General features: G+C 32.4%; 1 protein-coding gene across 1 annotated transcript; it reads right to left on the reverse strand.

Annotated features, from left to right (window-relative positions):
• Positions 1 to 8,510: 8,510 nt before the first annotated feature.
• LOC100257058 (protein ENHANCED DISEASE RESISTANCE 2-like) lies at positions 8,511 to 9,747 on the reverse strand. Its single transcript, XM_002262722.5, has one exon. It carries the CDS (start codon positions 9,600 to 9,602, stop codon positions 8,685 to 8,687), a length of 918 nt encoding a protein of 305 aa, XP_002262758.1. The 5' UTR covers positions 9,603 to 9,747; the 3' UTR covers positions 8,511 to 8,684.
• Positions 9,748 to 18,267: the final 8,520 nt, after the last annotated feature.

The following is an 18,267-nucleotide window of genomic DNA, read 5'->3' on the forward strand; positions in this document are numbered from 1 at the left end:
CACATATGGGCTCAATGCAGCTACTAGGTGCCCTCCAATTCAACCCGAAGCTTAGTACGCCTGAGACCTCCTTACTAGCAGGGGTGCAAGTAAAGGAGGAAAAAGGGGAGCGAGCTGAGGTAGCCCGCACACACATGGGAGAGGTCACCAAGGGAAAGGTGAACTCAATGGGTAAAAGGAAGCAGCACTCTAAGCATCGAAAGCACACGGGTCTGCATCCATCTGGAGCCTCACGGGAGAAGGAGGTGAAGAATATCCTGGCTGAACGGGTCACCAGGAGACAAGGGGTCCCTCCTGTGATAGAGTATCTAGTCCGATGGAAAGGACTACCCAAGAGGCAGGTAAGTTGGGAACATGCGGATGCCTTGAGAAAATTCTGGAAACACATCGAGAGGTTTCAGAATGAGGCAACGACGAGGACGTCGACGGCATCGGTGGGGGAGAGTGTCACAAGATGCTTCAAATGACCCTCCCCATGGGCTTATATAGGAGGTGAGAAGCTTCTAGAGACCCTTGGAGACATCCACACTTAGCCACTAGTGGGAAGAGTGTGGAAGGTTCTAGAAATGCCTAGAGAAGTCCACACAACTCTACACTATGGTAGAAGGCATGAGAAGGGTCCAAAGCTTTCTAGAGAAATCTAGAAGTCTCTTGTATATAGGTTTGTACATAGAATAGTCTAGGACATTCTAGAATATTCTTGATTTGTAAGGGAACCCTCCAAGGTTCTAGAGAGTTCCCTTGGTGCCTATAAATAGGTGAGGGCCTCATTTGGCCAAGGCACCACCCAAATCACTTCCTAACCAAGCAAGTGAGCATCCAAGCACTTGTAAAGGCTTTCTTGAGATAATAAAGCTTCCATTCTTTAAGGAGTTGCCTACTAAGCTCTTAAGCTTTCGAGTCGCGAGTGTCTTAGCCGAGCAAGCTAAGCATTGGGGATCAAGGCTGACTTAGCAAGATCAAGCGTCTTGACTTGCCTAAGTGCCGCACGAGCTTAGTGAACGACTAAGTCCGTGACACTAGGCCCTAATTCCCGACCTTATGCCCATAAGGCGAAGCTCTGGGCCTCAAATATGTGAGAGTGGACCACCCAACCCAGCCAAATTCCTCTAATTAAGTTATAAACCCACTTGAGCCCATACAAAGCCCATACATTTGGGCTCGGGCTTAAACCCCTATTCAAGATGTATTCAATCAATTTTATCTTTCCTTGCTCCTATTCAAGAGCTATACTACCTCGCAATAGGGCTTCAATTCTTAGGCTTCCACCCAAAGTCTTGTTTTAGTATATCAAGAAGAAAAAAAAAAGGTTCAATTTTAATAATAAGCTAAAAGGCAATAAATCATATTGTAAGAGTTTGAGTTTGGATGTGAAGCAATTTAGACCATGTCCTAGGATAATCAAAAAAATGCCTAAGTGACCTAGGGTGTGTCTAAATATCCTAAAAGTGTACGAGCTATCCTAAAAATAATAATAACAATAAATTAAAAACATCTAGATCTAACTCAAGGCTATCAAGGGTTATAATGAAGATCTAAATAAGTCCCTCAACGAAGGTTCTTTAAAGGTGGCTCAGAAAAAGAAACTATATAAGTGTCATGAGCAAACAAGGGACGACTATTGAGTTAAGAGAGAAGTACAAAAAGGCACCTAGTGTCACATGTGCTAAGAGTACAAAATGGAAAGTCTACACTAGATGAGCTAAAATTGTGTTAGATATGCATGCAATAGATGAATATGGAAGTCCCATTGGTGGATGAGCCTAAATCCTATTGGAAAATAGATGTGTTGTGAAATATTAATGTAGTCCCAAGGTAAAAATAAATGTAATGAGGAGCATCATAAAAGGATATTGCCCATTATTTTTCAAATGAAATTATTAAAGCCCTTAAACATGAGAAGTGATATCAAAGTTGAGACAACAATTCTATCAAGCTTTTCACAAAATAAAAAACCATTTTAATTTGTCACCTTTGCTCACACCCCTTGAAGGGCCCATAGGTGTTGTACATAGTTTATGCTATACTTGAACGGGGCCATAGGAGTAAACTTAATTAGCCATCATAATTATAACATCCAAGGCAATCACACCTATTATGATATTTTACATTAAGTTTGATATATTTGGTTTTCTCGTAGAAATCAAGTTTTATTTTTTCTTCTTTTTCTTTTTAATTTGTCTTTTTCTTTCGTATATGCTACCAACTTTTGGTTATCATAATATATACACCATTCAACTCCTGCTATAATTCATATCATCAGACTTTAGAGGGACAATTTAGATGATCTAATGAAAAAGCCAATCATTTTTCATAAAAACTATATATCAACAATTATTAGCTAGAGAAAACACAAAAATAGTATACTCATATCCAAATCTCGATATTATGCAATCAGACAATTGGAATGGATTATGTTTTACAAACAAAAACTTTGTAACATGTAGCAATTCAAACAGTGAAACAGGTTACCCAAAGAAATAATGTCCAAGAATTTATATATTCTATCCGAACCCTTGTTCAACAAAAACAAACTACAACCCATGTAGAAATAAGAAGGGATTCCCCCTACTATGTCATACACAACTTTTAGAGACACTTGTTATCTGTTTCCGATAATGGCTACATGAGAAGGATGGGATTTTCCTGTGAAGGCCAAGCAAGCTTGAGTTCGGCCCTCATATACCCAAAGAATTCCTGATGGATGCAAACTTACGTCCACTTCTCCCACAAAATGTAGTGCTATTTCCGGTAACGTTATGTTTCTCCCCCCACATCCCTCAAGATTATAGCAAGTGTCCAATAGTTTTTCGGGCCGCGGCGGAGGAATAGAGGGACAGTGCAACATTTCCTGTTGGAATGCAGTGCGGAGTGCTTCATAGGCTGCGGTAGGAAGACGAGTGACGACAGGTCCGGAATCTAGTATGGTTCCAGGTGATGCAAACAATGAGCTAGAGACGTTCAACCGCTTTTTGGCAACACTTATACCAATCAGTTCAACAAAATAATACTTTGTTGACTCTAACCATAACCCACTAGGTGGATTCAAAATCCGCGTAAATTTCAGCAAGGGAGATGCAGAAATTGCTTTCTCCCCAAACAACAGAGACCCTTGAGTGTGTTCTATAGGGGGAAACAGTAACTAAATTTCTTTTTGAACTTTGAAGCTGTCTGAGATATCAAAGAATATCCATCTTTGGATTCTTGCGTAGAATATTGGATGAAGATTTTGGCGTTAATAGAGCGAACTCTGGACTGATCTTGGAGGAAAATTTGCTGACGACTGGGAGACTTCTTCTGGCCTAATCGCGAGCATGGTCCATAACTATATGTTATTGGTAGCCCTCCTGCAAGACCTACACACTGTCAGCATAATAACCTTTTCAAGTAGATATTTTTTTTTTCCTTCAAATTTCATAGAAAAAGGTTGCAGGCTTAACCTACAAATCTTCATTCAATTTGCAAGAAATGAAATTTTGCATGCTTTCTCCGTTAGAAATAATAATCCAAGAAGAGATGGAATTGGATAAAGAAACAACAAGATGGAGCGAATCAATTAAGAAATTGTTTTAAAAGCTATACATATATATATATATGGGAACACAAGATTTTGTGGCTTATAGACTTCACCTCCCGCTGGTGCCGAGCAATTGTTCTTCGGCAGCAGTGAACTTATATCAATTAAGGGTGTGATACCCGTCCTTGGCCGCTCCATAGACGGGTGTATTGCTCACATAACATAAGAAAAACAGAAGAAGAAAAGAGAAGAGAAGATGGTAGATGGCAGTGGAAGGACAAAGAATGGGCATGAATCTAACACACGTAAACTTTCAGTTGTTATTGCTGAATGTGTTGCCCTCGGTGCTCACCAATATATATTATATAGAGTATGGAATATGCTTATATTATTCTCTTTGAGCCATAGAAAAGTCTTTGTGCGTGAACATCCAAAACTTTTGGACCAAGTCCCCTCCCAAGTTGTATTAGAAAACACATTCTTTTTTCCCTCATTTTTTGGTCATTTCTTTCAAATTTCATGAGATTTTTAAAGTTTTGGTGCAAACTTTTCACCCATCAACATATTCTTGGAGAGAAAATGAAAGTACAATATTTTAATAAATATTAATTCAAATTAAGAGTTAATTAACTGAAAATTTTTCACATTTTTTGGATAAAATTTAGGAAGAATAGGAATTAATATTTATGTTGATGGATCTCCAAACTTTTTCATGATTAGTTTTAGCCAAGTGGACTTAGTCAATGCACGGGTGGCTAAGCAATTATTCAAGTCAATCAATTCTTTTGCCCTAAAAAGAAGGAAGAAGGAATGAAATGGGACTTTTTTTTTTGGATTTTTTTAAAAGACAACTTTAAATTGGATTTTTTTTTTTCAAAGTATCAGACGTTTAGAAATAATTTCAAACTTGAGCAATTAACTTACATATTTTGGATTATGAATCTAAACGAGCGAGATGCCAAAAAACTCTAAAAATAATTGATTAAAATGGATGAATTACTTCTCATATTTGTGAATTTATCTCCTCTCATATTTTTGTTCAAAGAATAACTCATTTTTTATCTAAAATGTTCTTAACTATTTTAAGTATTTATAATATGTTTTTAAAAAATGATTATTTTTATAAGAAAACAATGACATTTTTATCACAATAAGGTCAAAAAATGATAAAGAATCAGATTTCTAAAATTTGATTTCTAATTATCATTTTAATCAAATAACTCAAAACTCTATCTATATGAGAAGTGTGAAATAGGATTAAGTAACTCAATCTATTCTAAAACCTCAATAAATAAACACCAGATAAATTAATAATATCAACTAAATAATAAAATCTTCTAATATAAACTCAAGTTGATAGACTAAAAATAATTTCATTAAATGTATAAGATAATAATTTTAAAAAAATCTTTAAGGGTCCAAATAAATATAAATTAATAATCAGTGAAGTACATAAAAAAAATAGCAAATAAAAATTTGTACACAAGAATGAGTAATTTTTTATAACTTTCATTTTTTCAACTAAACTTATTTTCAAAATTATGCTTAAAACCTCTTCTATCTTCCAAGCCATTAAGTTTTGACACTACATTTTTTCTTTTGATGAGTCTTTTTTATCCTCTACAACAATAATCATCTCTTTAGTCTCTTAGACTTTTATATATTAATTTTTAAGCACACCCATTATTTTTGGATTTAGAAGTCACATATATATATATATATATAATAACACCTTCTAAATTAATAAATGTCCATTTATTAATAAATCAATAATTCCACTAAAATAATAATTTCTTTTCGTCCCAAATGTATTATTTTATAGGATGTCACGATATATTTGACTGAGAGACTAATGTTTTAGTACTAGAAAAATGTAGGGTAGTTAATATTAGAAGCGTGCATGTGTAGAGTCAACATATTGGAAAGGAATAAGAACTTTTACTACTTACATTAGTGCCCCACGCACTTTCTTAGTGGTTTTTGTATTTGTATTTATATATATAAGCAAAGTTAAAAACTATTAGACACATCCACACCCATGTGTCATTTCACAAAACCTACATATAATACAAGCATTGAGACATGCCATTTTGATAGTGTTGAAGGGACGTAGTCAACCACTTTCACGGATAAAGTAGGATTTTTTCTTTTCATTTTTTTATTTTTATTTTATTCATAATGTATTATGCAGAGTATAACAAGGGAATTTATAATATTATCACTCTTTTTTTTTTTTTTGTTTTTTTTTTTTTTCAATTTATAGGTCACTTCGTTTCAAATTTTACAGGATTTTCAATGTTGTAGACAAATAATAGGTTTCAATTATTGACATAGAATCAATTTCTTGGTTTATATCAGAGTTTTCATATCTTATAAATTATGGGTTTCAGTTAAAAACTTATTATAAGTTCTTTTTAGTTACAATTATAATTTATTTTTAATATTTAAATTATATATATGGGAACTTGTACCCAAATTCCAAGGTCTAGTCCTGAAATTCCAAGGTCTAAGGATAATTTCAAGGAAAGTTTAGTTTTGAAAATTATTGTAACCCATTTTTTAATTGTATTTGTAGGTATTTTATTTTATAATCTCCGACAAAAAAGAAAACAGGAGAGAAAAGGTGTACACCCTAATTCCGGACCTTAAGCCCATAAGGTGAGAAACTCTGGGCCTCAAATATGTGAGAGAGGACCACCCAACCCAACCAAATTCCTCTAATTAAGTTATAAACCCACTTGAACCCATACAAAGCCCATACATTTGGGCTCCCCATTCAATCAATTTTATATTTCCTTGCTCTATTCAATAGCTATAGTACCTCAAAATTGGGCTGAAATTCTTAGGCTTCCACCCAAAGTTATAAAAAGGTTCAATTTTAATAATAAGCTAAAATCAGATTGTAAGAGTTTGAGTTTGGATGTGAAGATTTAGAACATGTTTGATACATTGGGATGGACATCTCATCCTTTTTCTTAAATATGAAAATGATTTCAATTGACCTCCAACATGAGGAATTTTGATTCCCTCGATGTATGAAATCATATAAAATATATTAAAATTTAAAATTAGTATTTTATCTCTTCATTTCCGTTAGGTTTGTATAACTTTACATAATTTATTTTTATTTATAAAGTAAATATTATTTTTCTTAGCTTTATTATTTAGCAAAAAAAATATCAAAATATCTTCTTTAAAAAAATAATAAATAAAAAATATTTAAAACTATGTATAAGGATGTTACCATCAATTTATTTCTCTTTTGCTCTCAGTCTCATTGTTGTCAAATACTAAAAATAAAAATAAATAATTATTTCAACCTTATAGTTGCATCCAAATATAAAAATTAAAATCACTAAATTCATTTTTATTTCAAAAGTAGAAATAAAAATATATATATTAATTCTAATTCCTTATTCCTTATTCCTCATCAATTGCACATACAAAACATGGCAAATAGGTTAGATATAAGGTTTTGGGTTGCTGATGAGATAAGCTCAATTCTTGAGATGAGAGCAATGATTTCCCAAAGCTTAAATCAATACATTGAAGTCATCAGGTAACTTCACCTCCAGGCTCCAACCTATTCCCCAATAAACAAAACAAAAACTGGCCCAAGTGGATCATAATCATTCAATTGAAAAGGCAACAGCCTAGACCATATCCATCACTTTCAGTAGCCGACTAATTCCTTCAGCCACTCTTTTTACTTTACACTTCATTTCCAATGACACATCAATTCCCACTTCAAGCTCAAACGTCATACAGTCAAAAGAGTACAAAACTATGAACCCGTCGAATCAGCCTTCTTTGACGGTAAATCACATGTGTGCTTCTCTTCTCTACTGTTCCCCCATCTTGCCCCACGTGTATGTCCCTGCCTTGCCTTTTCTGCTAAACCTGCATCTCTTACCAATATTGATACCAGTACCCCACTTCCCAAAAGAGACTGCAAACTCATTATAGTGGCAAACCCCCTTTGTTTTCTACCATGCCAAACACTACACTGGCTACCAATCTACTTTTAATTTTTAAACATTAAGCTTGATGGGAAATTAACCTGATTATAGCTGCTTCCCACTCCCAAATTACCAAAAAATCATCATGTTTAAACCTCTTCATTCCCCCCACTTTTTGTGGTAAACCACTCCATCATGTAATTTAAGGTTGAGTTCCCTTGTTCATGCACTAATTTTAAGGTGATAAAACCAACTCCCAACTCCCATCTCCACCCAATTGGACAACTATGAGAGGAAGAAGAAGAATAAATTAGAAAAAGGGCAGGCAGGACCAGGTATTTGATACTTAAAAGAAGAATGAGTGTGGCCATTTTATAGATTTGATCAGAGCCTAAAGGAAAAGGAGAAGCTTGTACCATTTGCCTACCCCGTCCCCAACTTTATCCATGTGCTTAGAAGTTTAATCTCACACAGATAGGGTGACCCTCCTAATATTTCCCCTTTTTTTATTGATGAAGATTCTCAACATTGATAAACATTTAAAATCATTAAACCCAAACCTAATCTGTCAATTAACTAAAATAAATGAAAATTTTCTAAAAATAATCAAATTGGGTTCTTCCTCAACAGCCACCAAACCCACAGAGAAGTTCACAAAATGGAACCTTTTTTTAGGAGTGATGGACACTATTATTGTAAATTCCTAATAATAATTCAAGGAAAAAAATTACGGCATAGCACCATTGCCATCAGACTCATCACCATCAACCCACCACCGCACCACAATGTAGCAAGTGAAGGCATAAGCATCCGTCCAGCACCAAAATCTCAGAGCAACGTGCACCATTTTGGTTTCATTCCACTAAGGGAGGTCACAACACCAGATACTTTGCCCTCTCCTTCGATAAAAAGTGATCCCACCACAGAAATCTATACAGTGGAGGAGTCCCCACCCCAACCCATACATCAAATCAAAGTTTCCAACACAAAGTAAAACAAAAAGTACACAAATCATTTGGTTTGGAACTCCTCAATAACAAGAAAATGATTTCATTCATTGGGAAACTCTCAACAATAGTGAAAATCCCCCACATTGGAATCAGTTATTATGTACATTCATTAATCCCCATAAAGAGGGACCAAAAATCACATTCCTGATTAGAGTTTAAATAAAAACCGGAGAAAATATAAAAAAATTACCTCAAGGATTAAAAATTTCCGTCTTCATCGTCCTCGGACTTGTGGTGATTCACCTTAGAAAGCCCTAACCCTCGCTTCGAAACAGCGGCAACCGGCCCCGTTGCGTTTTCCGGTGACGGCGACGCCTCTACGAACGTCGCCGAGGACATTTCCATCTGGCAGACCCTAACGGCGCCCAACAACTTCTCCGGTAACTCTTCCTCTGCCTGGGCCTCCACCAGAAACCCCATGTCAATGTTCACCGCTGTCACGTATCCCAAAGCCAGACGCAAGATCGCGTTGGCTATCGCCGAGCTGCCGATGTCGACGTCGATTTCGAGGTAGTTGGAACCTCTGTGGTAACTACAGGTCAAGGCTTTGCCAAGCAAACAAGCGGCATAGTTTCCGACTGCCGCTTTCACGATCCATGGCCCTTTCACTATCCGGTTCACGATCTTAAACCGCTGGTTTCGGAAGGCATCGTCACCGTGGATGAACCGGTAAAAGAGCGAACCGGGAGGAATAGGATCTTCCGTGGCGAAGTAAAACACCGCACTATGGTGCTCCCGACCAGGGACTTGGATATTCACGGCGAAGATGAAGGCCTTCTGGGACCTATTCAACGATTGAGCTTTGCGAAGCGCGTGAGCCACGCGGTTATCGGGGCGAGCGAGTACGTTGTCGAGTTTGGAAGTAGAACGGAGCCAGTCGAAGCCGGCAGGCTTGAGGAGCCAGTCACCGGAGGGAGATTTCTGCTTTCTGGTAAAATAATTTTTGGATCGCAGAGAGAAGAGGTCTCCGGGGGGAGAAGCCCAGCCGTTGGAGCCATGATGGAGGTCCACATGTCTGAGAGATCCGCCGTTGATGGCTTCCTCTCTCCAATCGGAGGATTGTTTGGAGACGGAGCCCGAGCCTGAACTTTGGTTCTGCGTCGTCTTCGAACACATGTTTTTTTCTCACAAAGAGGCTTTCTTCCTCCGTCTCTCTCAGTTTTACCAGTGCTCTCCCTCTCTAATAAGAAAATTAGCAATCCCCCTTTCCTTTTCATGAAACTACGAAAATACCCTCCAGCCAGCTAATTTCAACTAGGACTCTCTGCTGGCTGACTCTGTGATCTGCCATTTTTCAATCATTTCTGCCTACTTGTGAATCTCCCCCAACCCTCAGAATTTTACATTTTCCTTTTCTTTCAATTTAAAATAATACATCATTTTAATTAAATCTTCAACAAATTTAGCTTTATAATTTCATATATATTTTTTCAAAACATTAAATTAGTTCCATATAAAACATGATTGGGAAACCATTGCTTCAAAATGTTTAATTTTGATGTTTTTATATAGAAATGTTTTACCGGATGCTTCTAGATACATTTAATGATAGTAAAGTTGACACGATTTGTTAATATGATACGAATGTAATTCACCTTTTCGGGTTTTGATTAAATGTAAATAAGTTTGAGTTAAATTCATATTGAACTATACAATTCCTTTAATAAATAGGTTGTATAACATAATTTTGACTCGTTTAATAAATAATTAATTAATAGATAATTTTTTTAGTCAAATTATATAACATAATTTTGATCCTAATTAAAATAGTAAAATACTTAGGCTTTCATAGAATACAAACACGATTCATTATAACCTTTAAACATATTTATTTTGTAGGCTTACCTAATTATACTACATAAACAATATACACATTATTGGAGTTTGGTCCTTTTTCTATTTTAATAATTCAACTACACATGTAGCACGTGTCTATTACTCGGTTTTTATTTTACACCTAGAAAATCGAATTAGAATAGCCTATTTTTATTATAATCTTATGACCTTCAATAAATTACGTGCACAAAAAAAAAAATCTTGGAATTAAGTAAATCATAGTATCAATCGGTTCATGTCACCCATAAAGGCAAAATACCTTAGAATTATTGTATGGTTCTAAATTAAAAGCAATAATTTGTATAGCCTGTCGTACCAAAATATTTAAGCCTGGAGACATTAAGTGGTAAGTGGATGGATGCCAATGCAATTGAGTGTCCATATCCATTTTTTAAAATTAAATGTACGTGGATTCTCGGACTTATCTTCCTAGCTGTAGGCTGTAGCTGACACCTTGTTTGGTATCAATGATAGGGCTCCAGTGTCATCGTTTATGCATGACTCTAATACTAACGTTATATTTGTGGTCCTTCTCCACGTCGGAATGGTAAAAAAAAATACAAAAAATAAATCAGTTTTATATTTGAATTTAATTTATCTGTGTCATATATGAAATCTCATTGCTTCCTATTTTTATTTTATTTTACCTTGATCCAATTTTCTTTGTTTAATGACTCAAACTTCATGTTTGTAACAAAATTAATGTTTTTTGAAAAAAAAAAATATCTGGATACTGCTTAAAATATTCATCCAATCATGTTAAAATAATGATTTAGAGTATTTTGAAAAATTATATAGATTTAAAATTAAGGATTTTCATATGAAAAATATGGAATTCTTTTTTGTTTATTCATGGTTGATAAAGATAATGTATTAAAATAGAGTAGAAATTGGGATTGGGGTAGGTTTTTTTGGGTATGTGGCTCGTCCCTAATGGAATGGATTTGAAATTTAAATCAACGAATTTGAGATCCGTCCTTATTATATTTAAAAAAATTTATCTTTTAAATATATATATATATATAATAAATTTCAATAAAATAAATTATAAAATGTGTAATATTGTAATTATTTATAAAATATATTTATTTTAATGTAATTAAAAAAATTTCAAAAAAAAATATATGGGCAAAGTTCTCATACTTGCGTGAGCCCATTTAAATTTTTAATAAAATAAAAATAAAAATTATCTTAAATAAATAAGATGGAGTGACGCGTCCCAATCTCATCCCGTTCTAAAAGTGAGCAAATGGTCTAAAATGCCTTAATAAAACTTTGAGTCATGTGCTCTCATCTTAATGATGATCTCGAAATTACCAATCTTAGTCATTTTTAATTCCCTCAACCATTAAAAAAAGAGTGAGAAAAAAGAAAAAAGGAAAATGCACGGGTTTAACAAGACATCTGTCCAATAATAAAATACATATAAAAAGTGGAAGACAAGAGAGAATGGTTAAAAATATAATTTTCTTTTCAAAAAAATAAAAATGATGAAAAGGTGATCCCTTTTATGATGAATCAAAACAAAATCCCAAACTAGAATTGAAATTCATTTTTCTTATTCTAAAAATTTTTCAAATCATAGAAACTTATAATCATTCTCTTTATTGTCATTTATTGTTGGGGTCAAATCTGGATGTTTTTCACATTCAACCAATTCTTAAATTTCAGAAAAAAAAAATTGTAAATCCAATTTCAAAATATCGTATGGGTTTTAATTTTGAAGATTAATGTGATTTATATTTTATAAATATTTTTTTCATAGTGAGTTATTTTAATTATTTTAGATTTTAAATTTATTTTTGAAAAACCGTTTTAAAAATAGACCGTATACAAATAATACACAACTTCACAAATTCCTAAATTGAATCTTTTTTCTATAAAATAAAAAAAAAATGTTTTTGACAATATTAATGAATTTTTTTTAAAAGAAATTATTTCTAAACAGTTGTTTTAATTATTTTTAATTTTTAATTTATTTTTGGGAAACCATTTTGAAAAAAAAATTGTATATTTCTATAAAATATATATAAAAAAAAAAAATTGTTTTTTGGCAACGATATAGCTTTCTTCCAAGTTCCCAGCTATGTTGGTCGACAATGGCAATTTATGTAAATTCATTATACAATTAAGGTCATTGCAGTTAGAGAAAACGACGCTGAGATGGGAGGAGCCTTTGAAATTTGGTTGACTTCATTGATATGACGATTGAGAAAGCGACACGTGGTGGTATATAGAGACAGAAATGATCGTAAATGACACATAGGGCAATGATTAGGTCACCCTCGCAGTACGCATTAGGAGCAACGGTGAAAAATTTTGCCACGTGGCGAAATGGTATCTACTAGGTGTCAGCGTCCGGTGACAGGGTGTTGTTTTATCCTCCTAATATTTGCATTATAATAATTAACCTTTTCACCAATTTACAATATTTTATTATAGTTTATATAATATTTTATAAATTAAATTGTCAAAATAAATGGTTGTATATTTTTTTATTGCCTGATGACTTAAGACACTGTCTCTTTTATTTATTTATTTTCTTTCTTTTGATTAATTTATTCTTTTTTATTTATTTTTGATAAAATTGATATTAAGTTAATTATTGGAAATGAGCTAAAAATGCATGAATTGTACTTAAAACCTTTTCAATATACTTAAAATATGTGGGTCCGTACAAAAAATTGAATGAAAAATACGAGAAAAAGAAAAAAATAAAAGAAAATTTTAAAATTAATTTTATTTGTTATTTTAAAAAAGAAAATCACCAATATAATGCAAATACCAAATCTTTATTCAATTAAAATAAAATAAAAATCTAATCTTTAAGTATAAATCAAAGTAATAATTTTTTTATATGAATTAGAGAATATTTGATAAAATTTAATATTTATTATTTAATAACTTAAATTAATTTTAAGTTAAATTATATTTAAGTTATTGATTTGAAATTTATTATTGAATTCTTATTTTAAATATTAAAGTTGTTTTATAAAATTATTTTAAAATTTATTTTAAATTATTAAATTAATATATTTATCTTTATAAATTATAATTAGAATAAAAAAATTGAGTAATCGAGTAAAATAGTAAAAGAAATTATATAGATAATTATATCAAATAAGAATAAAAATGTAAAACTTATTATTTAAAATTATTCTTCATTTTTAAATTATATTATTAAGTTATTTTATAAAATATACTTAATTTAGTTCATAACTTAAATTAAGTTATTAATTGAAGTTATTTACTGAAAACACTTTATTATAATTTTTGAAAAAGGTATTAGCATTAAATCATTTTTCCTACCCCAAATCCCTGACTTGGCCCAAAAGTCCAAATAATAAAAGGGCTGAAAGGTCAACTTAAGTTGAAAAATTAATAATTTAATGATAAGAAGAGAAAATGAGGGAGGAGGCATTCATTGTGGGGTCACGTGCAAGCATGAAAACGTTGGGAAAAGGAAACACGAGGGGTTGGGGTGGTTGAATTGTTGAAATAGAAAAGAGGTCGGTCATAGGAAAATATCATAATCCTCATTCATTCAATGCCCTCTTTTCTAGTCAAATTAATGGTGGTCGTTGGTAGGTAAAATAAATAAATAAATAAATAAACCATATTCTTGGAAATCAACAAATTCAACATGAAGTTTAGAATTTTTCTTTTTAATTATTTATACAATTAGCCAAATGAATAATTTCTTGCTCTCTTTTCATCCTCTATTAAAAACATTAATCATAAGATTTTAGCGACAAAAGCGGAAAAAATTTCGTTGTTTCTTACACTAAGGTTATGTTTAGTTATCCAAAAAATATGAGGAAAAATGTAAAAAAAAAAAAAAAGAAAAAAGAAAAAAGAAATAAAAAGAAAAAGTAAAAGGAAAGAAAAATAAAAAATAAAAAATAAATTTAAAAGCAATAAATTATTTTTATATCATTTTTAAACTTATTTTACTTATTTTTCTTGATTATATAAATATTAAATAATTCATAAATTCATAAATTTCTAACTAATTTTAATTATATTTAATTTTCTTTGATATTTTTCATAATGAAACCAAATATAAGAAAATAATTTTCTTTAATATTTTTGTTTCTAAGTACTTTCCGAGAACTAAATATAGCCTAAGGAAATTAAGTTGATCAACTAAAATATTACTTACTATTTAGATTTCATTATTATTGGAATCAATTTTATATTTTATTAAAAAAATAGAAAGGTTTAACATAAACCCGATTGATTGCTTATAATAGCTTATAGTACAAGATTTTATAAACCATGTCATTTTATTTTTTCAAAAACCGTAATTATTTCTAGTAATAGGAGAAAATCTATTGATGGAGTATCCTTCCAAGAGGGATGAACTTGATGAGTTTGTTAGTTTCTTCTTAGATAGTTAATTCTTAAATAAGAGATCTAATTCTAATATTAATTGTGAAGTCCATTAATGACAAACCCACCGCAATCACCTAGAGTAAAGGTAGAATTAGGTGAAGGTCAATTTTTGAAAATTTTGCTAAATTACAAAATTACGTATAATAAGGATATACAACTATAATGAACAAGAATAATAAGAAAATAATAAAAAGTTAAGAAAAAAGAATGCAAATACTAATTTCAATATGGTTTGATGCAACCTCAATTATGCCCATTGTAGGGACTCCTCCCCTGATGACACGTGGCACGCATTTCTATCCGGATTAGCTCCATCCGGATTTCCCCCAAGGAGACACGTGGCGCCCTTCCCCTATCCGGACTCACTCAGGGAGAAGCACACGACACTCGCAAACATCACATCCGGATGGCCGACATATCCTATCCGAATATATTTGTCCGGATCGTTGACTAAAGTAAGCAAGTCTTACTACGTCATTCTGATAGCCTGCCACGGCCCATGTTCAGCCACCTGCAAAGTGAAAGGACAAGAATGATGACAAGTCACTTCCTATGATCTCTGATAGCTGTAGCGCCTCCCACGATCTCTGTCAGCCGCCCGTAGGGTGATGATGACTGTCACCACCTAGAGACATCATGACAAGCCAAAATATCTCCCTATCATTAAAGAGGGAGATAGAGTTTCTGATAATATATATATGGACCTTCACACAAAGAGGAAGGTAAGCTTGCTATACTTAGTAAAAGACCAACTGATTATTCTCTCTAACCATGGCTGACAAAACCATCGGAGGGTGTGTCCGGACACCCTGTCCGGACGCCTTTTGCAGAAACGACTGAACCAGGAATCTATATTGGTTGAGATCATGCGTCCATCCATTTGGCAACTACGTGGATCGCAGGGACGCGAGGCCTCAACACCCATGACCTTAAGCTCTAACTAACTCAAGCCTTGAGGTGCTCTATCATACCAAAGATCTTTCAAATCAAAGAATCCTTCATCTTACATTTAGTGTCAAGAGACCTTTATAGCTCCGCAGGTGTTCTTTCAATATTTAGAATCACTCTCCCACAAAATACAATGAATTTGGCATCAAGAGAACAATAGAACTAACTAAACAAGTATGAGTACAACAGAAAAGATAATTAATTTCAAGGTACAATGAATGAGTTTTGCAAGTTTTGATGTAATTGTATTTTAAAGCATATTAAGGATCAAGGTTTTGACGATAGAATGATTTACAAATAGTGATCTATCTATAAATGAAATTAAAGAGTCTTTCATATGAGATTTTTACACAATATGGTCATGAGACACATTTTTTAGATGAACAGATCAAACACTTAGATGGCCACCTAACTAGTTGTTTTGTATTAATTGCATTGTGGTGAGACTTAGAGAACCCAACTTGTCACACTGATTGGTGCTCAAATATGTGCCCTAAAATTTATAAATTATGTGATTTAGATACAACAAGAGGCACTAATCATTACATTTAGCTTATATTCATGCTAGTACCTAAGTTTGAGGATTAATGTGCTATCTTGAGTGAAAAGGTAGGAAAGAGAATTAAAGAGGATGAAATCCAAGTAAGTTCAACAACTAAGAGAGAAGAATGGCTCAACCATGCTCAAAAGGGAGATTTAAAGCTTGTGGAAGAAGAAAAGAACCAAAGGAAGGTATAGAATCCAAGCTAAGATCAAAAGGAATGGCAAAAGAAGGTAAACGATAAGCAAGAAAAGAAGACCAACCTTTGAAAGACAAGTTTTGGAGTTAAAACCAAGTAGAATGGAAGAAGAAAGCAAAAAAGAAGTATAACCTAATTTGAAATTTTCAAATTGGAGGAGAGGAATTTTGAATGCAACATAACTTGATAGTGTGTGAATTCAAAATTTTTGAATTTATCATTGCCCATTTCAAAATCACATTGCTCAATTCAAAATCAACCTTTTCACTTCAATCCATAACATGCGTTGCTAACATTTCATGCTTATGACTTTCTCATTATGCTCTTACTTGGACTTTTCATAGTTTATAAGTCTGGACTCTTTCATTTATGTATATTTAACCATTTCTACTTTCTTGGTTGATAATGACTACTGCACTTAATATTCTTTTCATCCCTTAAATTTGGAATTAGGCTTAATAGAAGTTAGATCCATAACTAAGGTCTTAGCATCAATTTGAGTAAAGTTGGATGATTTGAGTATTTTTATATTACATAAATCGTATCATATTTGTGTCATTGGAGCACATATTTTGGCTCCATTCAGTACTACATGTCACTTTAGGACTAGGAAATTTATACTTTCAATTTTAGGGTTTTAGATAAACAAATATGAAGAAAACAATGTTATTTTGCAACATTGTTCATTAGTCTTCATTTTCAATCACATTTAATTTCTTTTATGTCACATGTGTGTGACAATTAAACTATGAGAGGGTAAGGTAAGTAATATGAGATTGAAGCATTAAAGTAGAGGAGCAATGGTAATGGTAAAACTTAATTGGAATTTTATGCTAGATCTAATGAAAAATAATACTCTTTGTACAAAATGAATTATAAGAGGTATGATACATTTATTAGGATACTAGTGATGCTTGGAAACTATTGATCACTTGTTAACTCAATTCAACCTATCGGTATCTACCTTAAAGCCAAATCTACAAAATGAGTGAAGCCCTAATGTTGAGTAGCTCAAAACCTTAATTTAATTTAGTATCCTAATGATATTTAGGGACCAAAATTGAAAATATTTATTAAGTTTTAGATGCAATATTGAGTAATAGAACTTAATGACCTTAGCCTTGAAACCTAAAATCACTAAAAGAACAAAACCTTGTTTGCTTTGAAATCTTAGTTTTGAAGTTAGATTTTGAATATTCCAAAATTGTTGGCATAAGAGTTTTAATTAATTAGAATTTCTCCTTTTTTTTAGGATTTAAATTCATAAAAACATAGGATTTAGTTTTATAGCTCATTCTTGAACATTCACTCTTAGTAACTCTTTAGTCAATTCCAAAGGGCAATAATTGGGAAGTTATAGTTATCTATTCTCTAGTCCTTCTTGGTTAGGATAGCTATGTTATTAGGGATGTATAATTAGGAATGTTTAAATTAATAAACAAAGAGCAAAAACATTGATGAGTTGCACACCCCAAAGTTTTGAATCAAAACTCTAAATTAAACTTAAATCTAAGTCCATGATCCCAAAATTTGAGGTGTGACAAAGAATATCACTACTATTAATGATAAATAGTATCCATTCACCCCCAAAATATCCTTATTAAGGTTAGTTTCTTGAATGAGGATTCATTCTTCAAAAAGAAATTTGCTAAGCTAATTCATAAGTCTCATATTTTAATCTTGATCTTGATTAGATTATTTAGGAACTTAGTACCCGTGTCACAAGGTATGCTATGTGGGCATTCTTATACAACTACACTTCTTAATATATTTTACCAAAATCATTTAACACTTCTTAGCATTATCATTCACCAACATTTACATCATCCCTTTTCATAATAAGAAGAATTTTACCCTTCAAA

This window comes from Vitis vinifera, chromosome 4 (assembly GCF_030704535.1).
Source record: "Vitis vinifera cultivar Pinot Noir 40024 chromosome 4, ASM3070453v1".
In the NCBI taxonomy this organism is placed as follows: Eukaryota; Viridiplantae; Streptophyta; class Magnoliopsida; order Vitales; family Vitaceae; genus Vitis; species Vitis vinifera.